At 39.8% G+C, this 12,515-nt stretch overlaps 1 protein-coding gene and 1 long non-coding RNA gene across 9 annotated transcripts in view; one reads left to right on the top strand and one right to left on the bottom strand.

The window, feature by feature from the left end:
- USP46 (ubiquitin specific peptidase 46) overlaps positions 1-12,515 on the bottom strand; it is a 63,605-nt gene that overhangs the window by 16,601 nt on the left and 34,489 nt on the right. For all 8 annotated transcript variants that reach the window (XM_082390718.1, XM_082390722.1, XM_082390720.1 and 5 more), the window contains one exon: positions 853-929. In XM_082390718.1, coding sequence (XP_082246844.1) covers positions 853-929 — 77 coding nt within the window. The remainder of the gene's footprint in view (positions 1-852; positions 930-12,515) is intronic.
- On the top strand, positions 2,479-6,856 carry LOC309628116. Its single transcript, XR_014244177.1, has 2 exons — positions 2,479-4,455; positions 4,758-6,856. It is a non-coding gene; the product is annotated as an uncharacterized lncRNA (long non-coding RNA).

The raw sequence follows: 12,515 nt of genomic DNA, 5'->3' as shown, positions 1-12,515 counted from the left end.
ACCTGCCACTCACCCCCGACCTCCAGTGTCCAGAACAGAGCTGGGCGAATTATAAGCGCTCATGAAAGGAGGAGAAGACAGTGAGGACAGGAGAAGGGAACTGTGTCTCTATGTCAACTTTGAGCACATTTTCAACACACAAGTCAACGCACAATAGCTACAGTAATCCTGGGCATGTGTTGCTCTTATACTCTGGACTCCTTGCCTTTCCTCAACCCTAATTAAGAGGAAGTTTTTTTCCATAAATGAGCTCCATACAATGCTGAAAGATGGAGGAAAAGGTAATGCCCTCATTGGTTCTCAGCTCAAAAGTGCATAAATATTTTTTTGGCCACGCTGCACAGCTTGCGGGATTCTTAGTTCCCCGACGAGGCACTGAACCCCGGCCGCAGCAGTGAAAGCTCCGAATCCTAACCACTGGATCGCCAGGGAATTCCCATAATGTTTTAAATAATAGAATAGATTAGCTTAGAAAAAGAAAGTAATGGTAGGCATCTGTAGCATTTTTTAACTTAATTGTGTGACTCTGTGACTGTGTGTGTCTCTGTGTGTGAGAGGGAGAGAGGCTGATGAGAGCCCAAAGCACACATCTGTATTGATGATTAAAACCTTATTTTTAAACTTAATGACTAATGACTTCCACTTGATCCTCTCTCTCCTCAGCAGGACTCTTCTCCAGAACACATACACTTATTTTTAATCTCTCTTAGGAAAGAAGAAATAGAAAATAATAGGATTATATTGATTTAACAGAAAGGAAGATTATGTCCTGAAGAAACACAAGATTCTTCCCCCCATGTACTTACTAGCCTGATCAAAAGCTCAGACCACTGTCAGAATTCATGAGGTTACCTTAGACAGTGGGTAATAGATGTATTCTGCTCCACATCAACAGAAAGGTCAAGAAAATCTTCATCTTTGCTACTAACCTGGAGCAAAAAAAAGAAAAAAAAGTTATTAGGCACAAAATACATAATAGACAAGTAGATAAAACTTTGAACACCTACAGGTAACCAAAAACCATAACTGCAGTAAAAGTCAGGTATGGCTTTGTATACTCTCTAGCTACCAGTTACCTTGAAAACAATCCAAAACAAGAGAAAATCCTAAATTCTCCATTTAACCTTATCTGTGTCCAGCTTTGATTCAGGCTTTTCATAATTAAAACTCAACCAGATTTCTCTTCCTGTCCACTCATTTCCCCCACTGTTTCAAAGAAGGAAATATCAAACAGGTATCCATATAGCTCGGCCTGGCAGAATGATAACAATGGAAATGGAAAAAGGACAAGAGCCTTAAAAAACCTACTGCTCAGATGACCACCCTCCATTCAGCTGTCTGCAATTCTTGCCAGTGCCCTGAAATCACTCCCCTCCTCCTGTGCCTCGTCATTCAAACTGTGTGGGGGGCCCGGGGGCCGAATGTGCTATGGGCTGGAGGGTCTCTCTCTCCCTCTCTCTCTCTCACACACACACACACACACACACAGAGCTGTCCTCTGGCCCAGGAAGTGTTGTCCTTTGTAGAACACGCCCATGCTGTCTGTGGCACCACCCAGACCTGGAGCTGGCCGGGAGCCTGGGCTCACGCGGGCCCAGCAGACTGGACTGCTTTCAGCCACACCCATCACCAGCCCTGGCTGTTTCTTGGCCTGCACAGCTGACACCACACCAATTCTGGGTCTGTACTTATCAAAGCTCACCGAGTGGTGCTTGCCTTCCAGCAGCTCACCAGCTAGCCTGGCATTTCACTGTCTTGGAGTGGGAGGGACAAACTAGCCCAGCAGGAACTTTGAGGTGCCCAGTCAATTGGCAGCAAAACAAAAATAATACTCCTGTAAGTGAGACAACTATCCTATGACCCAATACTCCAATAGTCAGAGATGTGGACACAGTCCTTTATACTTTTATTAGCACACCCAAGAATGGGTATTGGCAGACTGCCCAACTCCATATCCTGTCTCTGCCACTTATAAAGTGGATGACACTAGGCAAGGTACTTAGCCTCTCTGTACCTCAGTTTCCTCATCTGTAAAGTGGGAGCAGTAAGAGTATCTATTTCATAAGGTTGTTGTAAGGATGAAATAAGATAACACATGTAAAGTGCTTTAAGAAGTAAGCACTCAACAAATCAAGGATGGAAAAAACATTTAAAATGGTCTAAAATGGTCAAAAAGTTGGGAATGGTTTACTACATTGTGAGTATCATATTAAATGAAACATGAGACTGCTCTCCTGCAATTCCACCGTCACCATGAGAAGGGCAACCCAGGCTAGCCCACTGCTTCCCAGAAAAAGATGAGAGACCCACAGAGGAGAGCTGTTCTCACTAAGGTGCCCCAGCCAAGCCCAGACAGGAGCACCATCCCCACCGGCCTCAGACACATACGTGAGACAGCTGAAATGCAGACGTACGGGCTCAGCCAAGGCCAGTTGGATCAGGCGACCCCCCGCCAACCCATGGTTGCATGAACTATAGTAAAAAAATCAGAGTGGATTTAAGTCTCAGAGTTTTAGGGAAGTTTGTAACAAAGCAACAAATAACCAATACAACTACTTAACATGACAGGCATTCCTCCTTTTACTGAACTTGGCAGATAGTGTGTTTCTTACGATTTGAAGTTTTGCGGCAACCCTGTGTCGAGCAAGTCTACTGGCAAGAGCATTTGCTCACTTCGTGTTTCTGTGTCACATTTCAGTAATTTTCACAATATTTAAAACCTTCTTCATTATTATTGTGCTTTATGGTGATCTGTAATCAGTGATCTTTGATGTTACTACTATGACTCACTGAAGGTTTGAATGATGGTTATCATTTTTTAGCCTTAAGTATTTTTCAATTAAGGTATGCACATTTTTTAGACATAATACTATTGCACACTTAATAAACTACAATATAGTGTAAAAATAACTTTTATATGTATTGGGAAACCAAAAAATTTGTGTGACTCGCTTCATTGTGATAGTCACTTTATTGCAGTGATCTGGAACCAAACCCACAATATCTCCAAGGTACGTCTGTATGTATATTTTATTTTTATTCATTTATTGTCTATTTCCCCCTTACTAAAGTGAAAGTTCAAAAGACTGGCTTCTGTAATGACTAAGATCCTGCCCTTCCAACACTCCTCCAGAAAAGTATAAACTCAAATAACTATAAACTAACAGCAACTACCTGAAGGCAATGGAGGCAGATGGGGAGTCCACACGTGGAGGAAAAGAGCTGCAAATAATGAGTTCATGGTCTCACAGCCTTTAGCAGGATCCCTGGGGGAAAATGCAGTCTTTCTGGTCTAGGAGCCAGAAAAACCAATCTGGGAAACCATGTCCACTGAGAAGAAGGGAAGGAATCTGAGAAGGTATCCCCAACTCTGTCTACCCACATCTCCGGCTGACCCCTGAGCCACACACATGCACAGAGTACACTCACAGCAACTTGGCTGGTGACAAAAGGGATGACCCAAGAGTCAAACTGCTGCCTAGGAAACAGTTTGTAGTATGAGTCCAACCAAGATAACTACCTGCTAAAACTAAAGAAACTCAAAACTAATTGAAGAAAAACAGCAGAACCCAGAGTCTCTCAAACTGAACATTCTCAATGTCCTAGATAGGATCCAAACTTACAACATGTGAAGAACCAGGAAAATGGAAGATATTCTTAAAATAAAAGGAGGCAACTGAGACCAATCCTGGGATGACCCAGATGTTGGAAGTAACAAACAATGATTTTAAAGAAGTTTTTATAAATATCTTCAATAAAGTGAAATATATTCACAGTGAACCAAAAAATAAGACATCTCAGCAGAGAAATAGAAACAAACAAACAAAGAATCAAATGGAAATTCCTGAACTAAAAAATTAATACACTGGATGGACTTCACAGAGAACTGGAGATGACAGAGGAGACGCCAATGGACTTGAAGACAGAACAATGGAAATTATCCAAGGAGAAGAATAAAGGGGAAAAAAGAAAGATTGAAATAAAAATTAACAGATACTCAATAGACCTGTTAGATATCATACACATAATTGGAGTCCCAGACGGGGAGGAGAGAGAATAGGGCAGAAAAACGATTTGAAAAATAATGGCTGAATATTCCCAAAATTTGGTGAAAGACATACATTTATAAATTGAAGATACTCAACAAACACCAAGCAGGATAAATACAAAGAAGGCCAGCCAAGGTCAAACTGTTGAAAGCCAAAGGTAAAAAAGCAAATCTTAAAAACATCTAGAGAAAAATGACACATTACGGCGAGCTTCCTGGTGTCCTAGTGTTTGGAATTCCAGGCTTTCACTGCTGTGGCCTGGATTCAATCCCTGGTCGGGGAACTGAGATCCCACGAGCTGCATGGCATGGCTAAAAAATAAATAAGTAAACATTTTTTTAAAAAAATGACACATTACAAGAGAATGATTCTGTTGGAAGCTGGCCTCTCATCAAAAATTACAGAGGCCAGAGCTTCCCTGGTGGCGCAGTGGTTGAGAGTCCGCCTGCCAGTGCGGGGGACACGGGTTCGAGCCCTGGTCTGGGAAGATCCCACATGCTGCGGAGCAACTAAGCCCGTGTGCCACAACTACTGAGCCTGCGCGTCTGGAGCCTGTGCTCCGCAACGGGAGAGGCCGCGACAGTGAGAGGCCCGCGCACCGTGATGAAGAGTGGCCCCCACTCGCCACAACTGGAGAGAGCCCCCACACAGAAACGAAGACCCAACACAGCCAAAAAAAAAAAAAAAAAAAAAAAAAAAATTACAGAGGCCAGAAGACACTGAACGTCTTTGGTATGCTAAAAGAAAAAGCTATCAAAACAGAATTCCTGTATCCCATAAATATATCCTTCAAGAATGAAGATAAAAGTGAACAGAATTCATTATTAACAGACATGCACTACAAGAAAGGTTAAAGGAAATTCTTTAAACCAAAGGGAAAAGCTACCAGATGGAAATCCAGATCCTCAAGAAAAAGTGAAGAGCATCAAAAATGGGAATTATGACATTGTCCTGTGGGGGTTATAATATACATAAATGTAATACATGTAGCAACTATAGCATAAAGGACAAGGTAGGTCAGGGGTGGAAGGAATATGCACCTACACAGTTATCAGTTAACTATGTTTTATGCAAAATGGAACATTATTAATCGTAAGGGGACTGTGAAGAGTGAAGAATATACTGTACTCTCCAGAGCAACCACTAAAAAACAATGTACAAAGATATACTAAGAGGAAAATTAAAATGGAATTGTTAAATGTAATGTACACACACACAAATAACCCAAAAAAAGGGAAAAACATTTAAAAAGCAGAGAAGGAGGAATAGAGAAACAAAAAGCTCTGGGGGAATAAATAGAAAACAAATAACAAAATGGGAGCCTCAAATCCAACCATATCAATAATTATATTAAACACTAATGTAATAAACTTCTCAAGTAAAAGTCAGAAATTGAGCTGAATTTTTGTTAAAAAGCAAGACCAGCTACATACTGTCCACAAGAGCTATACTTTAAATATAAAGAAACAGATAAGCTGAAAAAAAATGGATGGAAAAAAATATACGATGTAAAGAGTTAATATACATATATAGTGGGCTATTTAATATAAGAAAATAGATTTTCGACAAAATTATGAGAAATAAAAAAGGTATTTCCTAATACTTGGGTCAATTTACTAGAAAAACATAATCAAAAATATGGAAGTACCTCATAACAGAGCCTCAAAAATATATGAAGCTGGAGCAGTATTCACCAACAAAATGGAATGAACCACATGCTACAACACAAATGAATCTCAAAAATGTTATGTAAGTGAAAGAAATCAGACACAAAAGACCACATCTTGTTTGATTCCATCTATATGAAATGTCCAAAAAAGGCAAATATCTAAAGACAGAAAGTAGCTTAGCGGTGGCCTAAGGCTTGCAACAGAGATTAACTGCCCAATACAAAGGATCTTATTGGTGTGATGGAAATGTTTTGAAACTGGATTATGGGCACAAAAACAGAAATACAAATCAATGGAGCAGCCTAGAAAGGCCAGAGATAAACCCACGCATATATGGTCACCTTATCTTTGATAAAGGAGGCAAGAATATACAATGGAGAAAAGACAGCCTCTTCAATAAGTGGTGCTGGGAAAACTGGACAGCTACATGTAAAAGAATGAAATTAGAACACTTCCTAACACCATACACAAAAATAAACTCAAAATGGATTAAAGACCTAAATGTAAGGCCAGACACTATAAAACGCTTAGAGGAAAACATAAGAAGAACACTCTTTGACATAAATCACAGCAAGATCCTTTTTGATCCACCTCCTAGAGAAATGGAAATAAAAACAAAAATAAACAAATGGGACCTAATGAAACTTAAAAGCTTTTGCACAGAAAAGGAAACCATAAACAAGACGAAAAGACAACCCTCAGAATGGGAGAAAATATTTGCAAACGAAGCAACTGACCAAGGATTAATCTCCAAAATATACAAGCAGCTCATGCAGCTCAATATCAAAAAAAACAAACAACCCAATTGAAAAATGGGCAGAAGACCTAAATAGACATTTCTCCAAAGAAGATATACAGATTGCCAACAAACAAATGAAAGGATGCTCAACGTCACTAATCATTAGAGAAATGCAAATCAAAACTACAATGAGGTATCACCTCACACCAGTCAGAATGGCCATCATCAAAAATCTACAAACAGTAAGTGCTGGAGAGGGTGTGGAGAAAAAGGAACCCTCTTGCACTGTTGGTGGGAATGTAAATTGATACAACCACTATGGAGAACAGTATGGAGGTTCCTTAAAAAACTAAAAATAGAACTAGCATATGACCCAGCAATCCCACTACTGGGCATATGCCCTGAGAAAAGCATAATTCAAAAAGAGTCATGTCCCAAAATGTTCATTGCAGCTCTATTTACAATAGCCAGGACATGGAAGCAACCGAAGTGTCCATCGACAGATGAATGGATAAAGAAGATGTGGCACATATATACAGTGGAATATTACTCAGCCATAAAAAGAAATGAAATTGAGTTATTTGTAGTGAGGTGGATGGATCTAGAGTCTGTCATACAGAGTGAAGGAAGTCAGAAAGAGAAACAAATACTGTATGCTAACACATATACATGGAATCTAAAAAAAAAATTGGTTCTGATGAACCTAAGGGCAGGACAGGAATAAAGACACAGACATAGAGAATGTACTTGAGGACACAGGGAGAGGGAAGGGTAAGCTGGGACGAAGTGAGAGAGTAGCATTAACATATATACACTACCAAATGTAAAATAGATAGCTAGTGGGAAGCAGCTGCATAGCACAGGGAGATCAGCTTGGTTCTTTGTGACCACCTAGAGAGGTGGGACAGGGAAGGTGGGAGGGAGGTGCAAGAGGGAGGGGATATGGGGATTTATGTATACATATAGCTGATTCATTGTTATACAGCAGAAACTAACACAACATTGTAAAGCAATTATACTCCAATAAAGATGTTAAAAAAAAAAAAAAGCAATAAATGGCTGTAAGAATCCCTCCCCAAAAAAACACCTGGATTTTGGTCATAGTTACACAGTCAGCAAATCACCTAAAAAAAAAAAAAAAAATCACTGAATGGATGAATTTCATGGTATTTAAATTGCACCTCAACAAAGTTGTTTTTAAAAAGTAAAAAAATTCATGAAGCAAAAACTGACAGAATTAGAGGGAGAAATAAGACAAACCCCACAACTATAGTTAGATATTTTAATGCTACTTTCTCAGCAAATAATATAAAACTATGGGGGAAAAAATCAAGAAAAACATAGAAAATCTGAATAACTCTACCAACCATCATGACTTACTGATAACTATAGAATACTATACCCAACAACTACAAAATATAAATTATTTTCAACTCGGTGGTTCTTAACAAGGGAAACTTTGCCTTTCAGGGGATATTTGGCAATGTCTAGAGACATTTTTGTTGTCATATCTTGGGGGATGTTACTGGAATCTAGTAGGTAGAAGCCAGAGATGTTGCTAAACATGCACAGCACAGCACCCCACAAAAAAGAATGATCTGATCTGAAAGGTTAATAGTTCTAAGGTTGAGAGACCCTGTTTTCAAGTACATTTACCAAAATAGACCGTGTGTTAGGATACAGAACATGTCACGATAAATTGTAAAAGACTGAAATCATACAGAATATATTCCCTAACCAAAACAGAATGAAATTGGAAAACATTAAGACACCTAGGAAAAGACCAAATATTTGAAAATTAAACAACATACTTCTAAGTAATACATGGGTCAAAGAAAAAAAGTCACAAGAGAAATTAGAAAATAATTTGAACTAATGACAAAGAAAACATATCAAAATTTGAGAGATGCAGCTAAAACAGTGCTAAAAGGAAAATGTATAGCTTTAAATGTGTATATTAGTAAATAAAAGAGCAGGGACTAGCTTTTCTGTTTAACTGCTATATCTCTAGTACATAAAATAATTCCCAGTATTTAATAGGTACCCAATAAATATTTACTAAATAAATGACTATATAACTGAACAAAAGACTGAACAAATGAAAAGATATCTAAACGCCAATAATGGCATCTGGGTGGCAGAATTATGAATGATTTTCTTTTTATACATTCCTGTGCCTGGTTTTTAAAAAATAATTCACAGGTATTATATTTTTTAATTAGTAAAACTTTTTTTAAACCTAAATGGCCCTTCTCTGAGAGATAATAAAATGATTATAGCCAACTGAAGTCATACATAATTTAGATAGTTCTACTAAAGGTCTTGTACTTGAAGGGGGATGAAAACAAAGAAACACTGTCTCCCTTTAGATGCAAATCTTTTCCTCTACTTGTTTCAGGGAGAGGGAAGAAAGGTGCAAATCTAATTAAAGAACTGGATAAAGTTACTGTAACTTTCTCAATTCCCAGTGCAAACTGCTTCCAGAATTAAGAGTGAGAAGCACTGCTCAGGTGGATCGCCCCACCCGGGACATCAAAACATGGCACTAAACCCTTCCATTTGGACTTTTCTCTCTCCCCCTGTCTCAGACTGACATAGTCAAAAGCAATGAGTGATCAAGCAATTTTTTTTTTTTTTTCCCTTTTCTCTCTTCCCAGAAAGCTGCCAGAAAGTAAAACCATTTTCTTCCCACACACAAGGATCTCATTCTGGTCTAAGTGAAAACACAGCTTGTCTCCAAGGAAACATATGTATCACTAAGACTCTGATACTCTCAGCGGGCACAGGGTACATCTTATTCTCCTTTCTTCTCCCCCCATTTTGGGCATGGAGTTCCCCCAAAACTAGTTTTAAAAGGGTGCAAGAGACCCTACTTGCTCTTGTTTTTAATTCATTACAAATCAATTAATAGAACAAATTAATATACAAGGCTTTGCTAAGTTCCTGAGTAATTTAAAAAAAAAAAAAAAATCATGAGCTTTGCTAAGCTCCTGAGTAATTAAAATCCTATTCAAATGTGCTTCTAAATCCCCAGCCACCCAGCCTTTGCTGGGCTTAGCAGAAAAGGTGACCAGGTGGCAGCTCCGCACTGTTCAGCCAGGGACTGAAAATGTGCTGGCTCAGAGTCGGTGCCAAATTGTTGGGCTCAGGAAGAGTGGCAAGCACAGCCCACCTGAGTCCCGGGAACTCAGAACCACCCCTCAGCGAGTGACTCCACCTGACCACAGCGTCCATCCCCACTCCTCTTCTGTGAAGGGCTCAGAAGCTCTACTGAGTCAATTTTAACCTCTGCAAACAAAGCAAGAAGGGGCATACAGTTGGTACTTAATAAAGCAGCTCTTTAGACAACCTTTCGGCTTCTCAGTCTTAAAGCCACTGAGAAGCACTGAAAACCACAGATCTGCAAAGCAAAAACTCAGTTGAAAGAGAAAGGGTGGGGGGGGGGTGGAAATTAACAACAACAACAAAATTAAGCTCCAACTGGCCCAGCAAATCGTGTTATCCAAGCAGAGGACAACCAAGGGAACACTGAGGCTAGACTGGAAAACCCCCACGCCTCGGTTCTGGAGTGCCTTGGTTAAGGTTATCTGGGACAGTCAGCACTGAATGACCCCCTTAAAACTGTCTCTCCAAGTCTACTGCAGAGTGAAACCGTTTGTCTCCATAAACCCCTCAGTTGACATCTGCACTGCAATCACAGGCAACATTTACAAAGGGTGAGACCCAGAAAAAGAAAAAAATTACTGTCTGAAAGCATGAAGACTGGCACAAAGGGTTTTGCACAATTGGAGGAACTACCAGCTGAGGCCGCCCCTACAGCGAGGCTCCCCCAGGGGCTAATTTGCTGCTCCGGATCTAGTGCAGTTCAATCCCACTGTGAGTGTTCACTAATGGTCTTGGCAATTCTGCTGGAAGCGCTCTGTAAAGGCTGCTTGCCCTGGGCAGAGGATGTTACTTAAACGGGGCCCCATATTTCTCATCCTGTGAAGGAAAACTTTAACTTTAGGTCTTCTTTTACACTAAGTTCTCAACATTGTACAGTAACAACAACTAAAAAGCCTGCAGACTATGCATTTTCTTAGAAAGTAGAGGGCTTTCTAACAATTAGAGCTTTCTAAAAATGGAAGGCATCGCCTGGGAAGATTGAGTTCCCTATCTCTGGACAGGATCCAGCAGATGCTGGTGACCAACTGGCCAGGACGTCACAGAAGGGACTCGGGCACTGGGAGGGGAAGGATTAGGTGACTCGTAGGATCCCGTCCAGTTAAAGGATCTAAGAAAACGGAGGTGATTATCCAAGTAACTCCAGAGCGGGGAAGGTGGGAAGCACTCCTGCCTCAAATCTAATCATTTCAGGGGATAATAAATGTAGGTTTCTCAGAGTGCACCATCCTCCACAAAGACACACCCACACACTCTCATCCTCTTCCACAAACGAAGTATAAATGGTTGGAATCCCACTAAAACAAACTCTATGGTATGATCCTAAAGTTGTGGAGGAATCTTTGGGCACAGGCTTCCAATCCATGGTAACCCTCCATGAGAAAACAGGCTCCGTAACAGCTTCTGCAATACAATTATCTGCGGGTGCAATATTTGCATTTGTTGGGATCAGCTGACCTGTTCTTAGACAAAAAAAGAAACTACAAATGTGACTGAGCCTTTCTGAAAATCCACACAGAGAATCACAAGACGGATGTAGTTAACTGTTAATTTCAAAGACAACCAAAAGGATTAGACCAGCTGTACAGTCTGGGGCAGGTTTCCTGGCTAAATGTAGAGATGTGACGCCCCATTGTTCTGGTTCCTGTATCTAAGCTCACAGAATACTCTGTACTCCTTCACGGAACTTTGCAATTGTAACCACAAAATGAATTATTCACTTTGTTATTAATGTCTGTCTTCCACGCTCAAAGTTTCAGAAAGGCCAGGCTCTCACTGCATCCTCAGTGTCTATACCTTTACTTAGCAGATGTGGGAAGAAAAAAAGAAGTATTTATTGAATAAAAGAATACTCGTCTATACAACAGCCACTATACTACCAAAGTGAAGAGACATCTGAGAATAGTGGGTATAGACAAGAATGCGGAGAATAAGAATGCTCATGCACTGGGTGTATAAAATGGTACAACCACTTGGGGAATTTGATATTTTCTAATGAGTTTAATGATAAGCCCATCTTATGACCTAACAAATCTACTTCTGTGTATATATCCTAGAGAAACTAGATTTATGTACGCTAGATTATATATGTATTAGAATGTTCACAGCAGCATTGTTCATAGTTGCCCCAAGTTGGATACAACCAAATATCCACCAACAGTAAAATGGATTCATGAATTGTGGTATATTCAGGCAATGGAATACTATATGACAATGAAAATGAATGAACTAAAGCATCATGCAACAGCACAAATAAATCTCACATGGGATAGTGAGGAAAAAAACAAAAACAAAAACAGGACACTAAAGAATACACACTGCATGATTCCATTCATATAAAGAGCAAAAAAAAAAGCCAAACTGAACTATTTATTTTAGGGATGCACAGGTAAGTTTCGAGTTCTACCAAACATTCAAAGAACAGATAAATCAAAATGTATACATACTCTCTCAAAGAAGATAAAGAAACTGGAGGCCACTAATCTACTTTGGGTAGGAGAGTAACATGGAAAAGGGCAAGAGAAAAGCAAGAAAACCCAGTAGGAAGTTACTGCTGTAGTTTAGTTGAGACTGCCAGTCAAGAGCTGATGGGTTCCTCTACCCTTCTAGGTTCTTCTGGCTGCTCTAAAAAAGTAAATTGGCATGAGACATTAACAGGAGAAAGTGGCAATGGGTGGCCTGAGCCAGTGTGGGAGCAGGAGGGATAAAGAGAAGCAGAGGATTAAAGAGAGACACAACAAGACAGGACTTGGTGACAGAATAGATACAAGAGGTAAGGTAAGGATGGTACCAAGGAGTACTCCCTTATTAAAAGAAGGGAAGAAAGCAAAAAGACTGCAAGTCTGCAGATTATACTATGTACAATATAGCCCTAATTTTGATGTTTAAAAAAGG

This window comes from Balaenoptera borealis (assembly GCF_965194805.1).
Source record: "Balaenoptera borealis genome assembly, chromosome: 4".
Classification (NCBI taxonomy): Eukaryota; Metazoa; Chordata; class Mammalia; order Artiodactyla; family Balaenopteridae; genus Balaenoptera; species Balaenoptera borealis.
The sequence above is the reverse complement of the archived record's forward strand: the minus strand, read 5'-3'. Positions and strand labels throughout refer to the sequence as shown.